The sequence below is a fragment of the Falco peregrinus genome, chromosome 2 (assembly GCF_023634155.1).
Source record: "Falco peregrinus isolate bFalPer1 chromosome 2, bFalPer1.pri, whole genome shotgun sequence".
Lineage (NCBI taxonomy): Eukaryota > Metazoa > Chordata > Aves > Falconiformes > Falconidae > Falco > Falco peregrinus.
In genome coordinates, this window is record NC_073722.1 from 49378867 (window position 1) to 49397383 (window position 18517).

An 18517-nucleotide genomic window follows, 5' to 3' on the forward strand; every position below is an offset into this window, starting at 1 on the left:
CAATCTCAGCTTCTTAAATTCCTGAATTGCTATGTAGTACATGTGATTATAAAATCTGTAATTCATACCTTACCCCACCAGTAGGATTGTGGAATGGGGATGTGGTCAAGGCGGGCCCCACGAATCCCAGCTCTTCTGTAAGCCTCAGATGTCAAATCAGGGAAATTTCTGTTCAGGTCCAAGTTCTGAGCTGTCTGTCGTCCTATGACCCATCCATTGTAACCAGCTCCCTAATTTGTAACACAGAAGCCAGCCTCAGAATAACTTTCTGTTTCAAAATATCACTTTGTGGAAATGATTTAAAATGCCATTTTAATAAAAGGGAAGTTTTAGAATAAGTAAATTGAAAATGTCTATACTGTTAAAGAGCCACACTTACTAATCATTTTATATTCCCATGAACACTAACACACTAACCAGCATGCAGGAAGCATTTCATTCACCAGTGATGTGACTCATGAGAGGAACGCAGCAGCTTCTTACTCAGCATGGAGCAGGATGCAGAGTGGGTTAGAGGAGGAGAAAAAGAAAATACAGCTGACATTCCCAGACAGGATCAGGCAGATTGCAATAACGCCAGACTCATACAACTCATACAACAGAGAGAACTCACCGCATGAGCAATGCAGAAAAAGAAAGGTCCTATTTTCATGCTAATGGTGCTATCGGTAAAAGTGAGGAAGAAGAATGTCAGGTAAAATATAATAGAAGTTTTGCTTTCACAAATCTCCTTCAGACACCAGCTGATCTCTGAAAACTGCTATAGATTAGGAAAGGGTGACAGTACAGAAAAAACATTTTATTATACCTGCTCTTCTAAAAGGAGAAGCACATCTATTCCACAGTATTAAACCACATTTCCTTATAAAATAATTTAACAGTCATTACAGTGACTCAGTGGGCATTTTGTTCTAGAACTGATAGCAGAGAGTGCTAAATGTGTGAAAAAGTAACACAGTCATTCCCTCGTCATTGCATGCAGGCAGCAAAAATGACAAACGTGGCTCTGATTTCCTCTTGGCTCTGTCCACATCATCTTTGGAAAGCAACCTACCACCAAAACAGCCTGGGATTCTGGCTGCTGATTATTAATACTCCCTCCCATATGTGACATTCCCCTCCCAGTTTGTCCTTTAGCTTGGGGGATTTTAGAAACATGAAGCCCTGAACATTTCCTTATAAAAAGTCTTTTACCTCTTCTGCAGCCAGTTCATACCCATCAGGGTTGAGTGAAGGTAGGAGATGAATTCTGGTATTATTAATCAAGGTCTGGATGCGAGGGTTCCCAAGAAGATACTCCGAACACAGATACTGTGCGAGGTATATTAGCAGCTCTTTCCCCACAACTTCATTTCCATGCATATTGCCAATGTACTTAAATTCTGGCTTAACTGCGAAATGTGAAGTAATGAGATGCTTTAATTTGATTATACTTGGATGGCTTCCAAAAGCAGCATAACCCAAATACCTTACTGATGAGTCAGAAAGTTTTATTTACACTAATTTAATGCATATGTTCCTGTAAATAGCACACCAATTCCAGATTAATTTCCCTCCCTTACAAGTCAGTTCAGCATCAATTTAAATAGTGCAAAATAAAGTATGTCCATACTCTCAGGATCCCACACCATAAGAAGCAATCATTGCTCTGATTTTGGGGGACTTATTAATTGTGAACAAAGACTGCTGTGAACAAAAGTGTCAGGCCACGGCAGGGAAGGAATAAAATACATCCCTGGCAATCTCACTTACTTTGGGTGGCTTCAATGCTTTATGTTGTCACAGATCCTAGAAACGACCTGCAGATGTGCAATATATTGTCTCTCTATTTGGAACAGAAATTAGGTCGTGCATAAAAAATGGCTTTCAGGCTAAATAGCCTTGGAATAAGACTATTAGAAACGTAAAAGTTCACAATTCCCCACAGTTATTCTCCCAGTTTCCACCCTTTCTTAGAGACTAATGGAAAGTAGAAAAAAGTTGCACTTTGGAGACACCCTTTCCTGTCTATCATTTCATCTTCCTCTTCGAACCTGGCCAGCCTCGAGCACTAAATGCTGGAGGAGGGCTGGCACAGACCTATTATGCAGTTTGCTCAAGCAGGCAAAATCTCCACCTCTAGAGCTATTTCCACTTTCTTTTGTGCTGTCCGGAGCAGCACGAAGCAACAGATTTAGAAGGAAATGCTAGGTAATATGTTAAACTACCATCTTTATCATGCCAAATCACAGTTTTAATTTAAAAGCCTGATTCGTAGGCTTTGTGTTTTCCTGGCAAATGGAACTATCAGCTTAAAAAGACACCTGCAAGTTCTTTTCTTTACACAAGAGAGGAAGGATAATAGGACAGGAAATAGTAATGTAGGTCTTTGCTCTGTTCAAGACATCTCCTGTGACCTTGAGCATGTTTAAAGGCACCTCAAAATACCTCTACATCATGCAAGGCAGCGCGGCTGAGAGTTAAGCAAAGCTAACACCAGTCTTCACTGTCTTCTCTGTCTCCCATGCAGCATACCACACAGAAGACACAGTAGCTTGACCTGAGATAATAATCTCATTGAAGTATTAAATCAGATGTAGTTCAGTTCTGCTGCACTGCTGAGGCTGTTCTGATGCTGGAACTAGTCTGATGAGAAGCAGCCTGAGGTTCTGGGTATGCAGCAGTGGCCATAGCAGTCCACCTGAGTTAGTCAGGTACTGTATTTGAGCTGGGAGCTGGTAACTGGAAAATAACACCTAATCCTCCCCAAGGAAATGATCTGGATTTTGAAGAATGTACAACATTTAAAAATCTGGCCCTTGCTGTCTCAGTGATGAATGTACAAAATAGAGATCAGCACTGTTCCCCTTTGCAGAACAGTTGTGAGGATTCATATCCTAAAGGTATTCAGGCATTCTGATATCACAAATTCCTGGTATCATTCACCTGTTATACTGACAGGTATTACACTGGCCTGAAACTCTGTTCAGTATTGTTTTCTGTGCTGCATTGCCTATTTTTGATGTCAATGTCCTTCTGTATCCGAGGCCTTCTCACATGTACATATTGTAGGATGTGAAAGACTATGTTTAGTCTAGGGACAGGCATTACTTGTAGGAAGTGTGTAGCACTTGATAAATAAAGCTTTTTATTAGTAATAAATAAAAGGAGACCGAGGAAGTGGTAGATGATGGAGAGGACAGGTCAGTAACAGAAAACTATCCCAACTTCTCTGTACACTGGACACATATAAATAATAGCCATATCACTGCAACCAAGCACATGGTCATACATCTAGGAACAAGGAATGTCAACCATGGTCATAAGTGGAGGTCATAAAGGTAGAAAATTGCAATTGGACTATAATTGCTACAGTGAACCATCGGCTATTGCTGTAATTCAGGAACACAAAGGAGGAGAAATGGTTTTGAATCAACGCTTTTTACAGTTTAAGTGATATCCCATTAAAAGGACCTGTTTTCACTTGGATAATCTGGACTTCCCTCAAGCAACTTGATCAACACTGATATAACTCACGCAGTTCATGGTGTCCAGGCTTGGTTGAAAACTCAATCACAAAAAGATCCTTTCCTTCAAAACTGCGACCTATGCTGTAAGTTGTTGCAATATGGGAGCACTTAGAAGCAGTCTTCTTTAATGTGCTCACCATTTGGGAATAAGAATGGTGTTTGAACTGAATAAAAGTTGCTGGCAAATCTGAAGGCAAATCTTCCTCCACATCTACTTCCCCTGCAAAGAAAAATTGTAACACAGTGTTTAAAACCATGATGCTCAGAGGATTGTATGAACGCCTGCACTTTTCTGCAAAATAACTTTTTCAGTAGTAGAATTATAGAAAATACAGCTGCAATCAAAATTTAAAACTATGTAGTACATCCTACACTGTTTATTGTGGCATATTTTGTTTGCAAAATCATACTAATGCTTAGGCACAGTGACAAATATTTTTTTGCAGCCTCCAGTTATAATCTGGCCTTTGGAATACTTAGCACATTATAGTCACAAAATGTACAGATCTTTCCCTTTGAATCTGGTGGAGCAAATTCATTTTTTAAGAGGTTCAGTTGTCTTCAGCTATCTGGATCTTCTTCATCCAAACAAAAATCTGTGACAACCATTAATGAGATTATTTTAATGAGGTGTTAAGCTTGTCAAGCAGTCATGAATTTATGATTGCATTACTATTTCAGTTTTTAAATAAAATATTTGAAATATACAGACAGCTATTACACAGAGCAGGGCTTATCTAAACGCACTTTGGCAGTCTAAACATCTAGCTCTGAGCTGCCTGTCTTGATGCTCTTTGTATATGAGAGAGAGAAACAGATGCTTTTTGAGCACAGTTTAATTAAGTGTTTAAAATAGGTGGAACAAGATGAATCACAGCTTACAGGTGTCTAAAAAGATGACAAGCTGAGATGACAAGCAGAGAGGTTTTGTGCCATAGACTTGTCAAGCTGAGTGAGGTGAGACCCTTCCCATCTAGACAAGTAAGCTGCATCAGCAGGGCTTCCTTCCTTACCTCGCAGCTTTGCCAGCGGGTCAAAACATCCCTCTTCTTCCCCAGCAAAAAAGCGGTCACAGTCTAAGAAGTACGGCCAAGCCATGTCTATTGCATCAAAGGCAGGGAGGCAATTTTTTTTCAGATTTTCACAGACATGCCTGCAGGGCTTTATAACTTTGTCCTTTTCGCACTGTGGGGCCAGCACTGAGCAGCCCAAGAGCCTCAGGTCCGGATTGCATTCTCCCTGGAGCAAGTTGTGCAGCACACTGATGAGGATGTACTCGGAGCTGTACTCAATCACTTCTCGAGACTTCTGATCCAGAAAATTAGGATACATCATTTGAGTATAGGCAACATCAGTACAAGAACTTAAAGCAATGTCCACACATTTTGCTATGAAAAGAAGATAAACATATGAAAAATAACTTGCTTCACTGACACTCTGAATAGTTGAAAGACAACATAACAAAGAACACATTAGATGAACTTAGGTTTTTGTTCACAGATAGACTAGAGGCAGTTTGCAATACTCTTAAATGAATTTGATGTCTAAAACCACTTATAGAAAGATAATGGAAAGTATGCTTGGTCTGGAGATTGACTGCAAACAGTTTGATGCAAGTAGATGACATTCAGAATTCAAATGGTATATAACAATTTGATGGAGCATCAGAAGTTACCTGATTAATAAGCATTGTTCCTAAAACAAGATTTATTTTGTTAATTCAATACCTGGACAGCAATGAAAGGACACATCCCTGCTCAGAAAACACTGGAGTATTGGGCCCATATGTGAGTTCATTAACAAATATCTTGGAAACCACCAATATTAATAAAATCTGGTTTCCAAAGGAAAGGCTGTCTCATACTTATAAAATCATAGAATGGTTTGGGTTGGCAGGGACCTTCAATATCATCTAGTTCAAACCTCCCTGCCATGGGCAGGGACACCTTCCACTAGACCAAGTTGCTCTAAGCCGCATCCAGCCTGGCCTTGAACACTTCCAGGGATGGGGCATCCACAGCTTCTCCCAGCCTCAGGGAAGAGTGTCTTCCTTATATTTGATCTAAATCTACCCTCTTTCAGCTTAAAGCCATTCCCCCCGTCCTATCACTACATGCCCTTGTAGTCCTTCTCCAGCTTTCTTATGTGCCTCCTTTAGGTATGGAAAGGCTGCTGTAAGATCTGCCCAGAGTTCTCCAGGCTGAACAACCTTTCACAGCCTGTATTCATAGGAGAGGTGCTCCAGCCCTCTGATCATCTTTGTGGCCTTCCTCTGGGCTCACTCAAACAGATCCGTGTCTTTTTATGTTGGGGGCCCCAAGGCTGAACGCACTACTACAAGTAGGGTCTCATGAGGGTGGGGTAGAGGGGGAGAATTACCTCCTTTGACCTGCTGGCTACACTTCTTTTGCTGCAGCCCAGGATATGGTTGGTTTTCTGGGCTGCAAGTGCATGTTTCTGGGCCATGTTGAGCTTTTCGTCAACCAACACCCCCAAGTACTTCTCCTTGGGGCTGTTCTCAATCCATTCTCCACCCAGCCTGTATTTGTGTTTGGGATTACCCCGACCCATATGTAGGACCTTGCACTTGGCCTTGCTGGACTTCATGAGGTTTGCATGGGCCCACCTCTCAAGCCTGTCAAGGTCCCCCTGGATGGCATGCCTTCCTTCCAGCATGTTGAATGCACCACATGGCTTGGTGTCGTCAGCAGACTCGCTGAGGGTGCACTCAATCCCACTGTCCATGTCACTGACAAAGATGTTGAACAGCACTAGTCCCAGTACAGACCCCTGAGAAATGCCACTCGTCACTGGTCTTCACGTGGACATTGAGCCGTTGTTGACCGTAATTCTTTGAGTGCAACCATCCCGATTGGCAACGAGGCCAATGCCTTATCCACTGAGCTGTCCATCTGTCAAATCCATGTCTCCAGCTTAATCTCCAAATAAATCTTATCTGATTTAAATTAACATTACAGTTTGATCTTATTAAACACCAGAGAATCCATAAGAGAGAAAAAAACCTTGAGGTGTGAATTTGCTGGTGTCTAACATAGGAAAAACTCAGATTCTGAATAAAGTGTGGTTTTGATATCATTATCTTCCCTGTCCTTACCTTTTGTTATGGATTCACTGATGAGGTGAGAGATCATACAGATCTCTATTTTCTGTAATGGGGAAGGCATTAGTAAGGTATCTCTCTTCTTTGCTTGGCCCCATAAAATTTATAAGACTTAATATGTCTGAATGCAGCTCCTCTGTGAAGTTTGGTTGAAATTGCCCAAAGAGATCAAAAGTTATTCTGGGACTTGACTCTCAGGCAAGCAGGCCCATAAATGTCCTTACATGTATATTCTCACAAACCTAATACCTTTTAAGAAATCAGGTTAAGAGGTCTTAGGAAGGATAAATGTTGGTAATACCTTCAACCCACTCGGAGGTGAAGAGTAGTAATAGATTAATAGAGAGATGTCTTTTCATAAAATTACCAGCTATTACAGTAATGGGCCTATGTTTGAGCCTCCTTCTCTTGCTAATATCTCTGGCTGGCAGCAAATAGCATTGTCACAGCAGCAAAATGCTACCTTGTGTGAGAGATCATCTCTCGAGGAATAAGACCTAGTATAGCATCAATACTAGAAAACTTAATAGGAAATAGTAAAGGAATACTTAAGGTTTCAAGACTCTCCAAGGACAGTGAGCAAAGTCACATCATACCTTTCTGTACGGTTTGGCATTGACCTGCAAATAAAGAGGAAAAAAAAAAAAAGCATTATGGCGGTATCTGTGGTACCTTCCTCATGTTAGGAATTGTCCAGTTTGGTAGCCCCACAAAGGCTGCTGCAGCTCTATGTCCTGAGGTCCACAGGGGACACGCATTTATTCCCAACAGTCACATATTACATATATTTACTCAACGAGAAAACACAGTACAGGCAAACCAACCAGCACCAAAAGCATCATCCCATTCCCCTTTCTGGCTAATCAGGATGAAAGACCACTGATGGAACAGAAGTACAGGTGGATTCCTCCAGTAGCTCAGCTTAGACATACTCAAACCCCAATAGCCAGGCTCAGTTTACCCAGCAGGTGGTACCTGGATCCACTGATCTCCCAGTTGTCTCATGCACTGACACATATGCTGGTCTCACTGGTAGCTGGCCCATACCTAGAGCACGGTATGCTTGGTAGCCAAGCCCCAGGCACCATGGTCTTCCCAATAGCTGGCTTGGACCTCCTGGTTCCTCCAGTAGCCATGTCTGAGACCCTCCTGACTCTTCACTCTCCAGCCCAGGATCACAGCTGCTCAAATACCCAGCTCCCAATCTTTTGTCCTGTCCAGTGTGGTGTTTGCTAGCAACTGCACACACTGACATACAGGCACAAGGCACATGTACTCTGGTCCCTCTGGGTTTTGCACCCCAGACACAGAAACCCCTCTAACCCATGGTCTTACACCAGACCATATGGGGCTCTTGTGGAGCCCCATACACCCCCACCCACACACACACAAAAAAAAGAGACCCTCACCCTAGCAAACAGTCAGAAATGGAGTTTAAGAAGAAGACAGGACAGACTTCAAGGATCCTGTGCAGGGCATGGCCAGACAAGCATATTGACCAGCCAGTTTTTGATCCAGTTTAAAAAGGGAGGAGGTCTTGATAATATATCTGAAGTGTGGTTGTGTAAGAAACCAGGCTTATCTTTGAAAAAAACATGGAGCTCCCCAGCCCTGACAACCTGACAATATTTCTAGGCATGCTTAAAAACTGTAAGTTAGGTGCCTAGGAAATTTCACTAATGAAAATGTAGGTCTTTAATAATCTGGTTTAGTCCAAAAGTCCATGTGAGTCCTTCTGAACATAACCAAGATGCCTCATGGATCTTCCCCTAACAAATCTGTGTCCCACATAATGGTGTGCCTACCTTCCTTGTAAAGCAATTAAAATTTTGATGGATGTGAAGGGATGTATTTCTTCCCCATCCTACTTCATTCTATCCCTAGCAACTGCATTTTATAATCCTTTTAATAAAAACTTAAAACTAATTATTTCCCTCCCCAGCTACTCTCATGGGAAAGCTTTTCCAAAAGTTCACTCCTTTAATGGCTAGAAATTGCCTTTTAATTTCCTCCCTAAAAGTATTCGTGGCCAGTTGATATCCGTGCATTGTTGTGCCAGCATTGTCCTTTAGCTTAAATAGCAATCTGCACTTTCTGGTGCATGCCTTCACCGTGTGTTTGCAGAGAGCAATCAGATCCCCTCAGCTTTCTGTTTACTAGGTCAAATAAAGAAGCTCTCTTGGCTTTGAAAGAACATGGTTTGATCACCCAGGAGGGGCCTCTTTTGGTCCTGTAGCCAATGATTCTATATTGCCCTTCTCCGATACTGGCAGGTAAAGAAAAATATTGCTATCAAGGTATCAGAGCTGTTTCACCAGTACCTCATAGCAGCTAAGCCACTATGTGCATGCTTTTTGAACACCAACAGGTCTGCTTTCCTTGTGATGTATTGGGGATCTAGCTATGTTGCTATTTCTTCTAACTCTCGCTGTGGGGACAGGCATCTAGCTTCTTGCTTAGCGAATTGAGTATTTGTCCTCGTAAGAACAAATTCATTATGTTTTCTTTTTCCTACTAAAGAAAGTTTAAAGTTCTATTCCCAGCCTATTTGTTTAAATGAAATCATCTGCACATCTGTTGCTAACGAGTTGATCATTCTTTAGCCAAAATAAAATCATTATAATGAGAAAAAAAAAATAACCCAGGAATTTTATCTTGGAGGGAGACATTTAATTGGAAATTAGTCTGGTTCTGTATTATGGATTGTCATTGATCCACATTACCTGATAAAATAAATGAGGGATCAGAGCTAGCAGAAAGAGTCCATCTCCAACACCAGCAAGTTCTGGTAAGCAGCAAGCTGGAAAAAAGATCATATCCATACAAACTCCTTTCCTGGCTTGGTACATTATGCTGATAGCAATAAACAATACCTGGTTCATCAACAGTGTCTTCTGTTACAGGATTTCAGTGTTTCCCTTCGCTAGGTACAATCCCCTCAGTTAGTTATTAAGGTCAAGGTATTTCTAAAAAAGCTTCATCTCAGCCAGATACTGTGTGAAGTTTTACATCTGGGCATAATCAAGGAATAACGTTTTGTACAATACTAGCTGGGAAAGAGAAAGGAGTGATCTCTTCTTAGTAAGAGCTCTAGTAATTAATCCTGTTAATAAAATTGGATGTCACTACCTCCCTGAATCTGGATAGTCTTATATCATAATGCTATCACACCCACAACAACTTGTGAGGCTATCCATGGACAGAAGTCTATAGAGCGAGCCAATTGTTCCATACAGGGAGGAAAACTTGATGTGGATGGGACTGCCTTGAGTCCAGCCACATCCCAATGAGCAGAGTGACACTATCTCTGGTTATCACCAGGGTCATTAGCAATGAATCCCCTTCAGTACCTTGAAGGGTGGATAAGAAATATTTGACCTTTTTTTTTTTTTCTTCTCAGCAGAAAATGACTGTATTGTAGCTATTATTTTAGACTAGAGGGTTGTGTGTGCTGCGTGCAGTTCTTCATGGGTTCATTTGTGGAGTATGAATGGTCTTTCTACAACTGCTCACATATCCTCAAAGGTAAGAGGCATTTCCCCTCTGCTGACGAGCTACTAACATCCTTTTCGTGTGTCTCTGACATGCACTGCTCAAATAACGAAGCTGAGGCACACACAGTCTCCCCAGACCACTATTACTGTGCAGGAGTGCTAGAGCCATCAGTCAGTTTGATACGTGGCGCAAATTTGTTCTCAACGGTGTCTCAGTATTCTGCTTATTCAGCTGGAGCAAAAAGGTATTCTGGCAACTTGCTGAAACAAGCAGACAAAACCAAAGGGAAAATGTAGCAGGCGTGGTCTGGGCTTGAGGCTGCTGCTTCCCCCTGCTCTGGCTCTCCAAGCAGCAGCAGTTTTGCTGCACTTAGCAGAACCCTCTTTTGGCCCAGCTGGCCAGAAGGAGCCAGGAAGAAATGGATAGCTGATGGAACAGACATGCAAAATTTTGCTAAGTCATATGCTGTAGCTGGGCTCACAAGAGGGCTGGATCATTTTGTGAGCAGGAGTAAATGCTAGCACTGGAGAGGTAAAGGCAGTTCTGGTTTCAGACGGTCTGCTACCTGGCTTTTACATTTTGTTATTTTTACCATACTTACAGGAAGGGGCAATCTATTAATGAGTAATAGTCATGTCCCTTAACAAAGATGCTGACTGAAGAGGATAGATTCATTTTTTAGGTGAGTAACCCAAACCCAGGTAAGCCTTTCCCACGGCAACTGAAGCTGTTCATCTCAGTATGTGATAAGCAGGGATAATTTTTCAACACAGGATAAAGCTTTTCTACTACTTTTGGTGCAGGATGCCCCTCACAAATGCAGTTACCAAGACTCACTCATTGGCTCGCAGCAAAACAAACTCCTTCCTCCTGGGTCCTAAACCTAGTTCTAAGCCTAAACATAGAACTAAGCCTCACATTTTTGCAGCATACTGTACTGTTTTCTCTCTGTCTCTCTCTGCCAAAGACGTCTGTGCAATTTCTTCTGCTGTCAGAGGCCAGCTCTGCCCAAACTGTAACACTTCTCCCCACCACAGCCCCGTGCAAACTGCCATATGATCCATACATCAGCCACAGCTCTTCTTGTGAGCAAGCAAGAGTGAAACAGCTTGAGCTTTCATGTTATCAGGAGTTAATATACGTAAAAGCAAGAGAGAAAAGGTCTGCTTTTCTTGCTTTATAGTGAGTCTTAAATGTGTATGTGTGCAGATGTGGTGTTTGGACTTTTCCTATGTTTTGTAATGCCAATGCCTGCATATGTTTTGAAGGGTGCGGCTCTACGAGGGCCAAAGATAATTCTCCAGTATGTGTACTTACATAAGTAAGTGTGGATGCACGTAGCTGGGCCAGAGCCTGCCTGCCTGGAGAGCAGGCAGCAGGCAACCCTCTGAGGCCAGATCCCAAGCTGCAGCTGCACTCTCCGTTCCTGGAGCCCTGCACTCACGGGTCTGGGTCTCTGCACACAGAAATAACTGGCAAATCCCTGTCCCCACCCATCATAGCCTGCTTTGTCAAAGCTCTGGCAATGCTAGAAGAGTTCAGCCACTCCCTTTCTCTTTTTCAGAAAAGAAATGACAGGGAGTTTCTCAGGTCTCCAAATTAACTTGGCAGGCTTCAGTTGCTGCTTCTTCTGTGCTTGAAAGAGCCCAGACCTCTTCCATTTTTTGAGAAGAGGCTTCCCTGGGCTCAGAGGAAGACAGTGCCACCTCCTCTCACAGTCACATCTGTGGACAGGTTGGTACAGAGAGACCTTTTTCTTCCTGACACAGAACAACCTTTTTTATGTTTATTTTTGTACTCTAGCTATTCCACCAAAGCTACAAAAGTCCTTTCAGTAGCACAGCTTCTATTTAAGATCATGGATAAAATAACTTATTGAAGAGGAGAAAAGCCATTTCAAGCTTTCTGAGCGCTCTCTATAATACACGCTTCTGGTTTTAATTTGCAAAGGCAAGCTTGAAAATCTACAATGCAGCACATACATATTTTACTGCCAAGCTTACATTCCCCCCCCCCCCCGCCCCCCCCCCCCCCCCCCCCCCCCCCCGATGATTCAGCACTGAAAGAGGCAAGCTGCTGTGATTAACCCTAACCTGGACAATAGAGCTCAACAGCTACTTCCAGTGCCACGACTTGGCTGCTTGCCTTTTTGAGAACAAAGCCAATAGGAGACTTATGTGCTTGAGGATATGGAATAAGCCCAAGGGCCAGTCTTACATTCAAAATATCTAAATCATTCAGTAAGGCTTACACAATCCCATTGTTATGACTGACAGATCGAACAAGATTAGATAATTTATCTTGTACAGACCAGCACACCCCCTGCCAGCTTTCAGGGTTTCTTACAACACAATTTTAAATTGGAAGACATATGTATTCATTTTAGACTGTTTATAGTCAAGACCTCCACTTCTCCAAACAAAACATTTCAGTTTCTGATCAAATTAGTGTTACTCTCCTTGCAGTTCTACACAGTTCATCAAGTCAAGTCTTTGCAACTATAACCTGCCTTGTAACACTAAAGAGACAAAACTTAATATCAGCAGTAATACAAAACACTGCTGGGATGCACCATTTTACAAAACATTGCAACAGCACCTGCAAATGGCAAAGCACAGCCTGCCTCCAGAGCAAGCTCTAGCTACAGCATGAGGACAAGAGCAGGACAAGATCTGTTACAGAATACTGTAATGGATCAGAACCTCCAGGAGGAGTGAAGTAAGGGGACTAGTGGCAAAGGAATGAGGCACCCGGGTAGCTTGGCTAGGGGGAAAATGGTCAAGCAGAAAGTCCAGGAGAGAAGACAGCTACATGTCTAAGGCACACATGCAGGAGCAGAATTGGAGAAGATTCCCCAGCCACAGAGAAGGAATTCCAGGAAAACTGGAGGAGAGAGGAGCGATTGCCAAAAGCAACTCACGTGGTTAACTCCTTTTTCTGGGTACATCAAAGCTTTTGTGAGTAGAGGACTGAATTCCTGTTACTAATCTTCCACTCCAGCAACTGCTGTAACTGCCCCAGGGCAGCAATGTGTTTGCAAGGGGGCAGAAGCAGTACGCAGCAGCCTGACGTGCAGGCAGTGAGACAAGACCTGTTTTAGCCCTGCTCCCTCACATGAAGAAGCCTGAAAGCACCTGAAAGAGATTAATGCCTAATCTGCCTTCACTTTGCAAGCAAGATCACAGCAGGAAGACACAAGCCAGTGTTCATTATTAATCACCCTTCTTTCTAACCCACCTGCTGCCTGGCATTCGGTTGAACACCCATTTTTACTGAATTACTGAATGTATTCCCACAGCAATGACACTGCAGTTGGCTCTTTCAGGACTGTTTCTCTCACAGAACTGGTCTGGGGCCTGCAAGAAGGTGCTGAAGCTTTCCCATGGGTGATGGGTGTTCATGCAACCTGTGGATCACAGGTCAAAATCTGTGCGGGTACACACCAGGACCTGTGACTCAGCAACAGCTCAAAGCCAGCCTCAGTGGTTACCAGTAATTCTCCCTTGTTTCTAATTGTCCAGATGAAACCTGAACAAGGCTGCAGTTGTAGGAACCTGAAAGAACTGATGAAGAGCATTTCTGTCTGCCTGTCTGTCCCCACTGCCTGTCTCTGTGCCTCTAGTGACAGGATCCCTGGTGTCACCCCAGCTGTGTCTCTGGCCAACAGGTGCTGATCCAGGGAGTCCTCCCACCTGAAAATCCTGAACAGAAGCATAATTCCCAAAACAAACACTAAATGTCCTTTCTTTACCTCAGCTGAGATCTTTTCCAAGTTGTGAGGGAAAAATTACGATTTGGGAAAACAAAACACAACAAAGACAATGACAACAAAATGGCCCAGGAGTTGCCAAATTGGCTGAAGACTTGCTGGGCTGCATGTGTGCCTGGGCTGATGCCGAACATGTGTTCGCTGTGCACCAAGATGATCTGGAGACATATAGAGACCATCTCTTAGCGTCTGGTCAGTGAAGAGAAATCAGTTCAGATCTGGGGGATGCTGGTGTTAACACAACAGCTGGGGTGAGAAGGTGGAATAGGTCAGGAAATCTCTATAACTATTGTCTAAAGGATCCATTTTTTTATCAGGATGACTGCAGAAGGGTGAAAAAACTTAATAAACTGGTAATCTGGAACTGTGATGCCTCCATAGCTTTATTTTGTGACCTTATACTCTCTACAGCTCAGTTCTCATGGTCTAAGGATGTAGCACTCTCTAACTGCTTTGGCCAACAGCTTACCACAGAGTCAGAAGCTTTAAGTAAGTTCAACTCTGTTGAATGGCATAGGACAGAGGAGCATGTCTGAAAAACTGAGGTTTTTTCTCTTTGGTGTTACAAGACTTTCAAAACTTTTGCCAAAATATGATCCCATCCTTGTTAAACACAGTCTGTGCAGCCCCCTAGCATAACTGTCTTTTCATTAGTATAGATGTATGAGAACTTATGTAATTAATTTCACATCTGGTTCTTCTGTAGGTAGTTGAGATTTAGCCAAATATGGTATTTTTATGTTACAAAAGATTGACAGTTAATTCAATGGCCTTAGCTTAAATCCATGGCTTAATCTCATAACGTCTCTTGGATAAGGGTGTCCTGTTATAACCCTGTAAAAACTGACATAGTGCCAAGTAAATCAATGGAGTTACAACAGGATAAACAAAGGGATTGAATTTTCAGTTTTATTTCTGCAATGGGCAGAAAACCCCCAAGTCCTTAAATTCCATTGATCTGTGACAGCTGCGTCCGACTTGAAGGTGATCTTGTCCAAACCAAGATTCAGCAGCCACAAAAGCCCAGCAAAGAGACCAGGGTGTGGCCCACCAGCCTCAAACACCATGTTCACAACATAATGGGTGACTTCTGCATGGTACCCTCCATGCCCAGCCCCCCCTCAAACAATGGCACCTGTGGCATTCATCCAACATTTGGTCCAGGCTTGAGGAGGGGATGGCTCTCATGTGGCCTGGGCAGCCCCAATGGGACCACGGTAGCTATCAGCCAGCCAGCACCCCCAACCAGCTACTGAGTGTGTGAAGGGAAAAGCAGTATCTAGAAATGTTAGAAGAGGATCAACCATTAGTATTACTAACTCTTGCTAAAAGCCTTGCTGTGCCTTAGGGCAGTGGGGGTTTTGATCAGGTTTTGACTTCTATGTTTTTACACACCCACACCTTAAAAATGTCTGAACAAGTATTCAGAAGAAAACTTTGCCTTCAGATTAAAGTAATACACAACATATTTCAGCAGTAAAAGCATATACCTGTGTATTGTATTTTCAATATAAATTTATTTTCCCCAGATAAGTGGCTGCGTTTGATCCCATTTCCCGTGTTAGAAGTAGCTGAACAAAAGTATTGTTAAAATAGTAATTGTGTAAAAATACTAGAGTCGGTGGAGGGAATCCAGAGGAGCTCTCATGACTCGGTGATGACAACTGAGTTTACGAGAGCTGGAGTTTCTCATCTTGTGGGAGTGCATGGAGCAGACACGAGCTCTGCATTTTTTTGTTTTGACAAGACTTGGGCACATCCATCTTGGGTGCAGCAGGCGAGGTTCCTACAGCCTGGGCTTTCCCACACGAGGCAGCACAGTACTGCGGCTGTGCTCCATGTCCGCGCCTGCCCGTGCCAGCCCCAGTGGGTTGAGGGGCCCAGCTGCAGCACTAGCCCTGGGGGAGAGGAGCAGACCCCAGCCCACCGCCAGCTCACTCAGCGCAGTCACACGCATGAGAGCAGCAGTAACTGCAGAGCTCTGCCTGTGTGTGTGCATGCAGACATGGGTTTCACTGGGAAACAAGCAGAAATGTCCACAGCAGGTGAACCAATATGCTCAGGTCCCACAAAGCTGAGGTCAGCTCGTGGAAGGAAGAGCTCGGCAAAACCCATGGCACACAACAGAGTTGGGGATGGCAGAAAAGGAGAGGGAAAAGGTATGGCGTCTATATGTGAAGCCACTTTTTCTGTCAGTCTGACTTTCCAGAAGACAGTCTTACTCAATGCTATAGCTCAGAGAGGAGCCAGTGCCACCAAACCTGCGCTGGGCTCCGGAAGAAAGACATTACCTGTCTCCTCCCTCCCCAGCTCTCTTTCTTGTACCTCCCCGCTCCCTCCCGTCTCCAGTGGCTAAGCTCGGAGACCCTCAGGATGGGGCAACGCCTGGCTCGGAGCAGAGCGACCCGGGATAACGGGAAACACCCAGGTGCTTGGGAGAGAGGCGGCCCGCAGGTGACGAGTGCCAGCCAGTGCCAAGCCGGGCGCAGCGCGCCAGCTGCTCCCCACCTCCACAGCTCCGGATCAAACCTCGCCCCGCAGCCGTGACACCTGGCAGGCTATGCCGTGAGCCCGAAACACCCTTCGGTGCTTGGGCAGGGAGCCGGGGGTCCTAAAGGCCCTGCCCCCCCTCCTTGCGCCGCAGCCCCGGGCCGGCCGCGCTCGCCGGGAGCCCACACGGTGGCACCACAGACGGCGGCGCCGCTCCCGGCGCATCGCGGCAGCGCCCGGGGCCGGCGCTCCGGTGTTCCCCCCGCCAGCTCACCCTGTCAGCCCCGGGTGTTCGCACACCCACCTGAGCCCTGGCGTACCCCTGCCCCAGAAGTCCCCAAGAAAGCCCTGTCTGAACATGAGTGGTGGGGAAGGGGTTTATCGCTGCTATTTTGCAGCCGCAGTCTGACCCCTGGTAGCACCCCAGTGGTAGACCTGGCCCCAGCTGCAAGGGAAGTCAGCTGCTTTCAGTATTTCAAGGCATGTGACTTCAGCCTGCTTCTACTTTGTTTTTATTTTGGTTGTCAGTGATGGTAAAGTGCTGCCTTTAACTAATTACTGCTGGAATACATCAGTCAGCAGCAAAGACATGCACAACAGATAAAACAGGGACCACCTGTGCTATTAGCTCTGAAGGCTGGCCACCTTTCAGGTGAAAAGTGCTAAGCTGTACTTTTCTCACCCGAACTAGAGGCTGAGGCCAGTAAAACTCACCAGGGTCTGGAAGTGCTGCCTCACAACAGGGCAATGTAGCATCTTATCACTGGGGCTTAGTGTGTGGCTTAGTGGCCCCTGCAGGGATGCAGGACACAGTTGGGGAAAAGGGTTCTGCCCTCTCAGTGCCATGGTTCCCAACTGCTGCTCAGAAAGCTCTTCACACAGTGTGTGATGCCTGTGCCATATTGTGGGGCTGGATGACACTAATCATTTCCTTATTTTTCTAAACAGAAGAGCACAAAGCATTTTTTAAGGATCTTGGTGTTGTAAACCATGTTTCAATTTGGTTTCTTATTAAAAAAACAACAAAATGAGTCACAGTAGAGCAAATATCACCGAGAAGACCAGGCAGCCTGCAAAAAACAGCTCCAGCCTTGCTGGGAGTCAATGGCACTGGACCCTGCTGCCCTTCTCTCCCGGAGGAGCAGCTCCAGGCTGGTCTCCTTCTGCAGGACATGGCAGGTCTGGCCACTGAGACCCGCCAGGATCTGCCCAAGAGACCCCAAAATAGGGGAGAAATTCCTGTTGCTACAGCTGAAGACATAAGCTACTGCCCTGGATGTTGAGAGGAGACCCCTGCAAGGTCTGTTGGTGAACACTTGCAGCACCGCAACCCCATTTCTTTTCATGTGGCTGACATGACTTTTTCTCCCCTTTAGAAAAGAAAGACCCTTGAGAAATCTGGCAGGTGTCTCAGTGGCAAAGCTGCTACTTTATTCCCCCATCCAACATCCCTCCAGTATGAAATGTGCCCCTTCCTCACATTGCACACCATGCAGCGAGGTTTCCCTACCACTAGCCATCCCTCTAGGGCCACAATTGGCAGTCCAGTCCCACCACATGCAAGGTGTATTTCCATCACCTGCCTTTCCCTGAAGCCCTTCCCTAGAGACAGCACAGTTGCCAACACACACAAAACATTCTGCCACAGCAAAGTTACCCCTCCATGATCCATACATTTGTGGTCGTTGGGATTAATACCCCATGGCAAAACTTTGATCAGCTGAAACTGGAGCAGAAACATACCTCATTCAAGAAAAGGCATGCTGCAAACCCCACAGCCTCTTCCTGTAATTGGCTGCAAATAGTCTACAACACTTCTCTTTGTGCAGCTTTATCCAAAAATAAAATCCCTTTTGGCTGTGGTAGACCTCACTTTGATGTTTGTGGGAACAGTACTCTCAAATTATATGCAGTACACAGCACATGGGCTGAATTGTGTAGTCATTCAATGCCAGTGACAGTCTATGGTTTATATTTAAGCACTGAAATATAGCTGAATTTCCTTGGGTAACATTAAGGTCATTTTCAAGTTAACTTATCTCTTTCTGTATTCCCATAAAATAAGTATTTTTCTGAATCATTTTGAGTTTGAACCCTATGAAAATATTTTTCTTGGAATAGAACTTGTCACTA

At 44.3% G+C, this 18517-nt stretch overlaps 1 protein-coding gene across 1 annotated transcript in view; it reads right to left on the minus strand.

Annotated features, from left to right (window-relative positions):
• Positions 1–18517, minus strand: part of CPZ (carboxypeptidase Z) — a 43375-nt gene that overhangs the window by 23788 nt on the left and 1070 nt on the right. Inside the window, exons 2-6 of the mRNA XM_005229807.4 lie at positions 7227–7250; positions 4523–4897; positions 3517–3729; positions 1195–1391; positions 69–230 (exon numbers count right to left, since the gene is read on the minus strand). Of these exons, the coding sequence (XP_005229864.2) occupies positions 69–230; positions 1195–1391; positions 3517–3729; positions 4523–4844 (894 nt within the window). The 5' untranslated portion in view covers positions 4845–4897; positions 7227–7250. The remainder of the gene's footprint in view (positions 1–68; positions 231–1194; positions 1392–3516; positions 3730–4522; positions 4898–7226; positions 7251–18517) is intronic.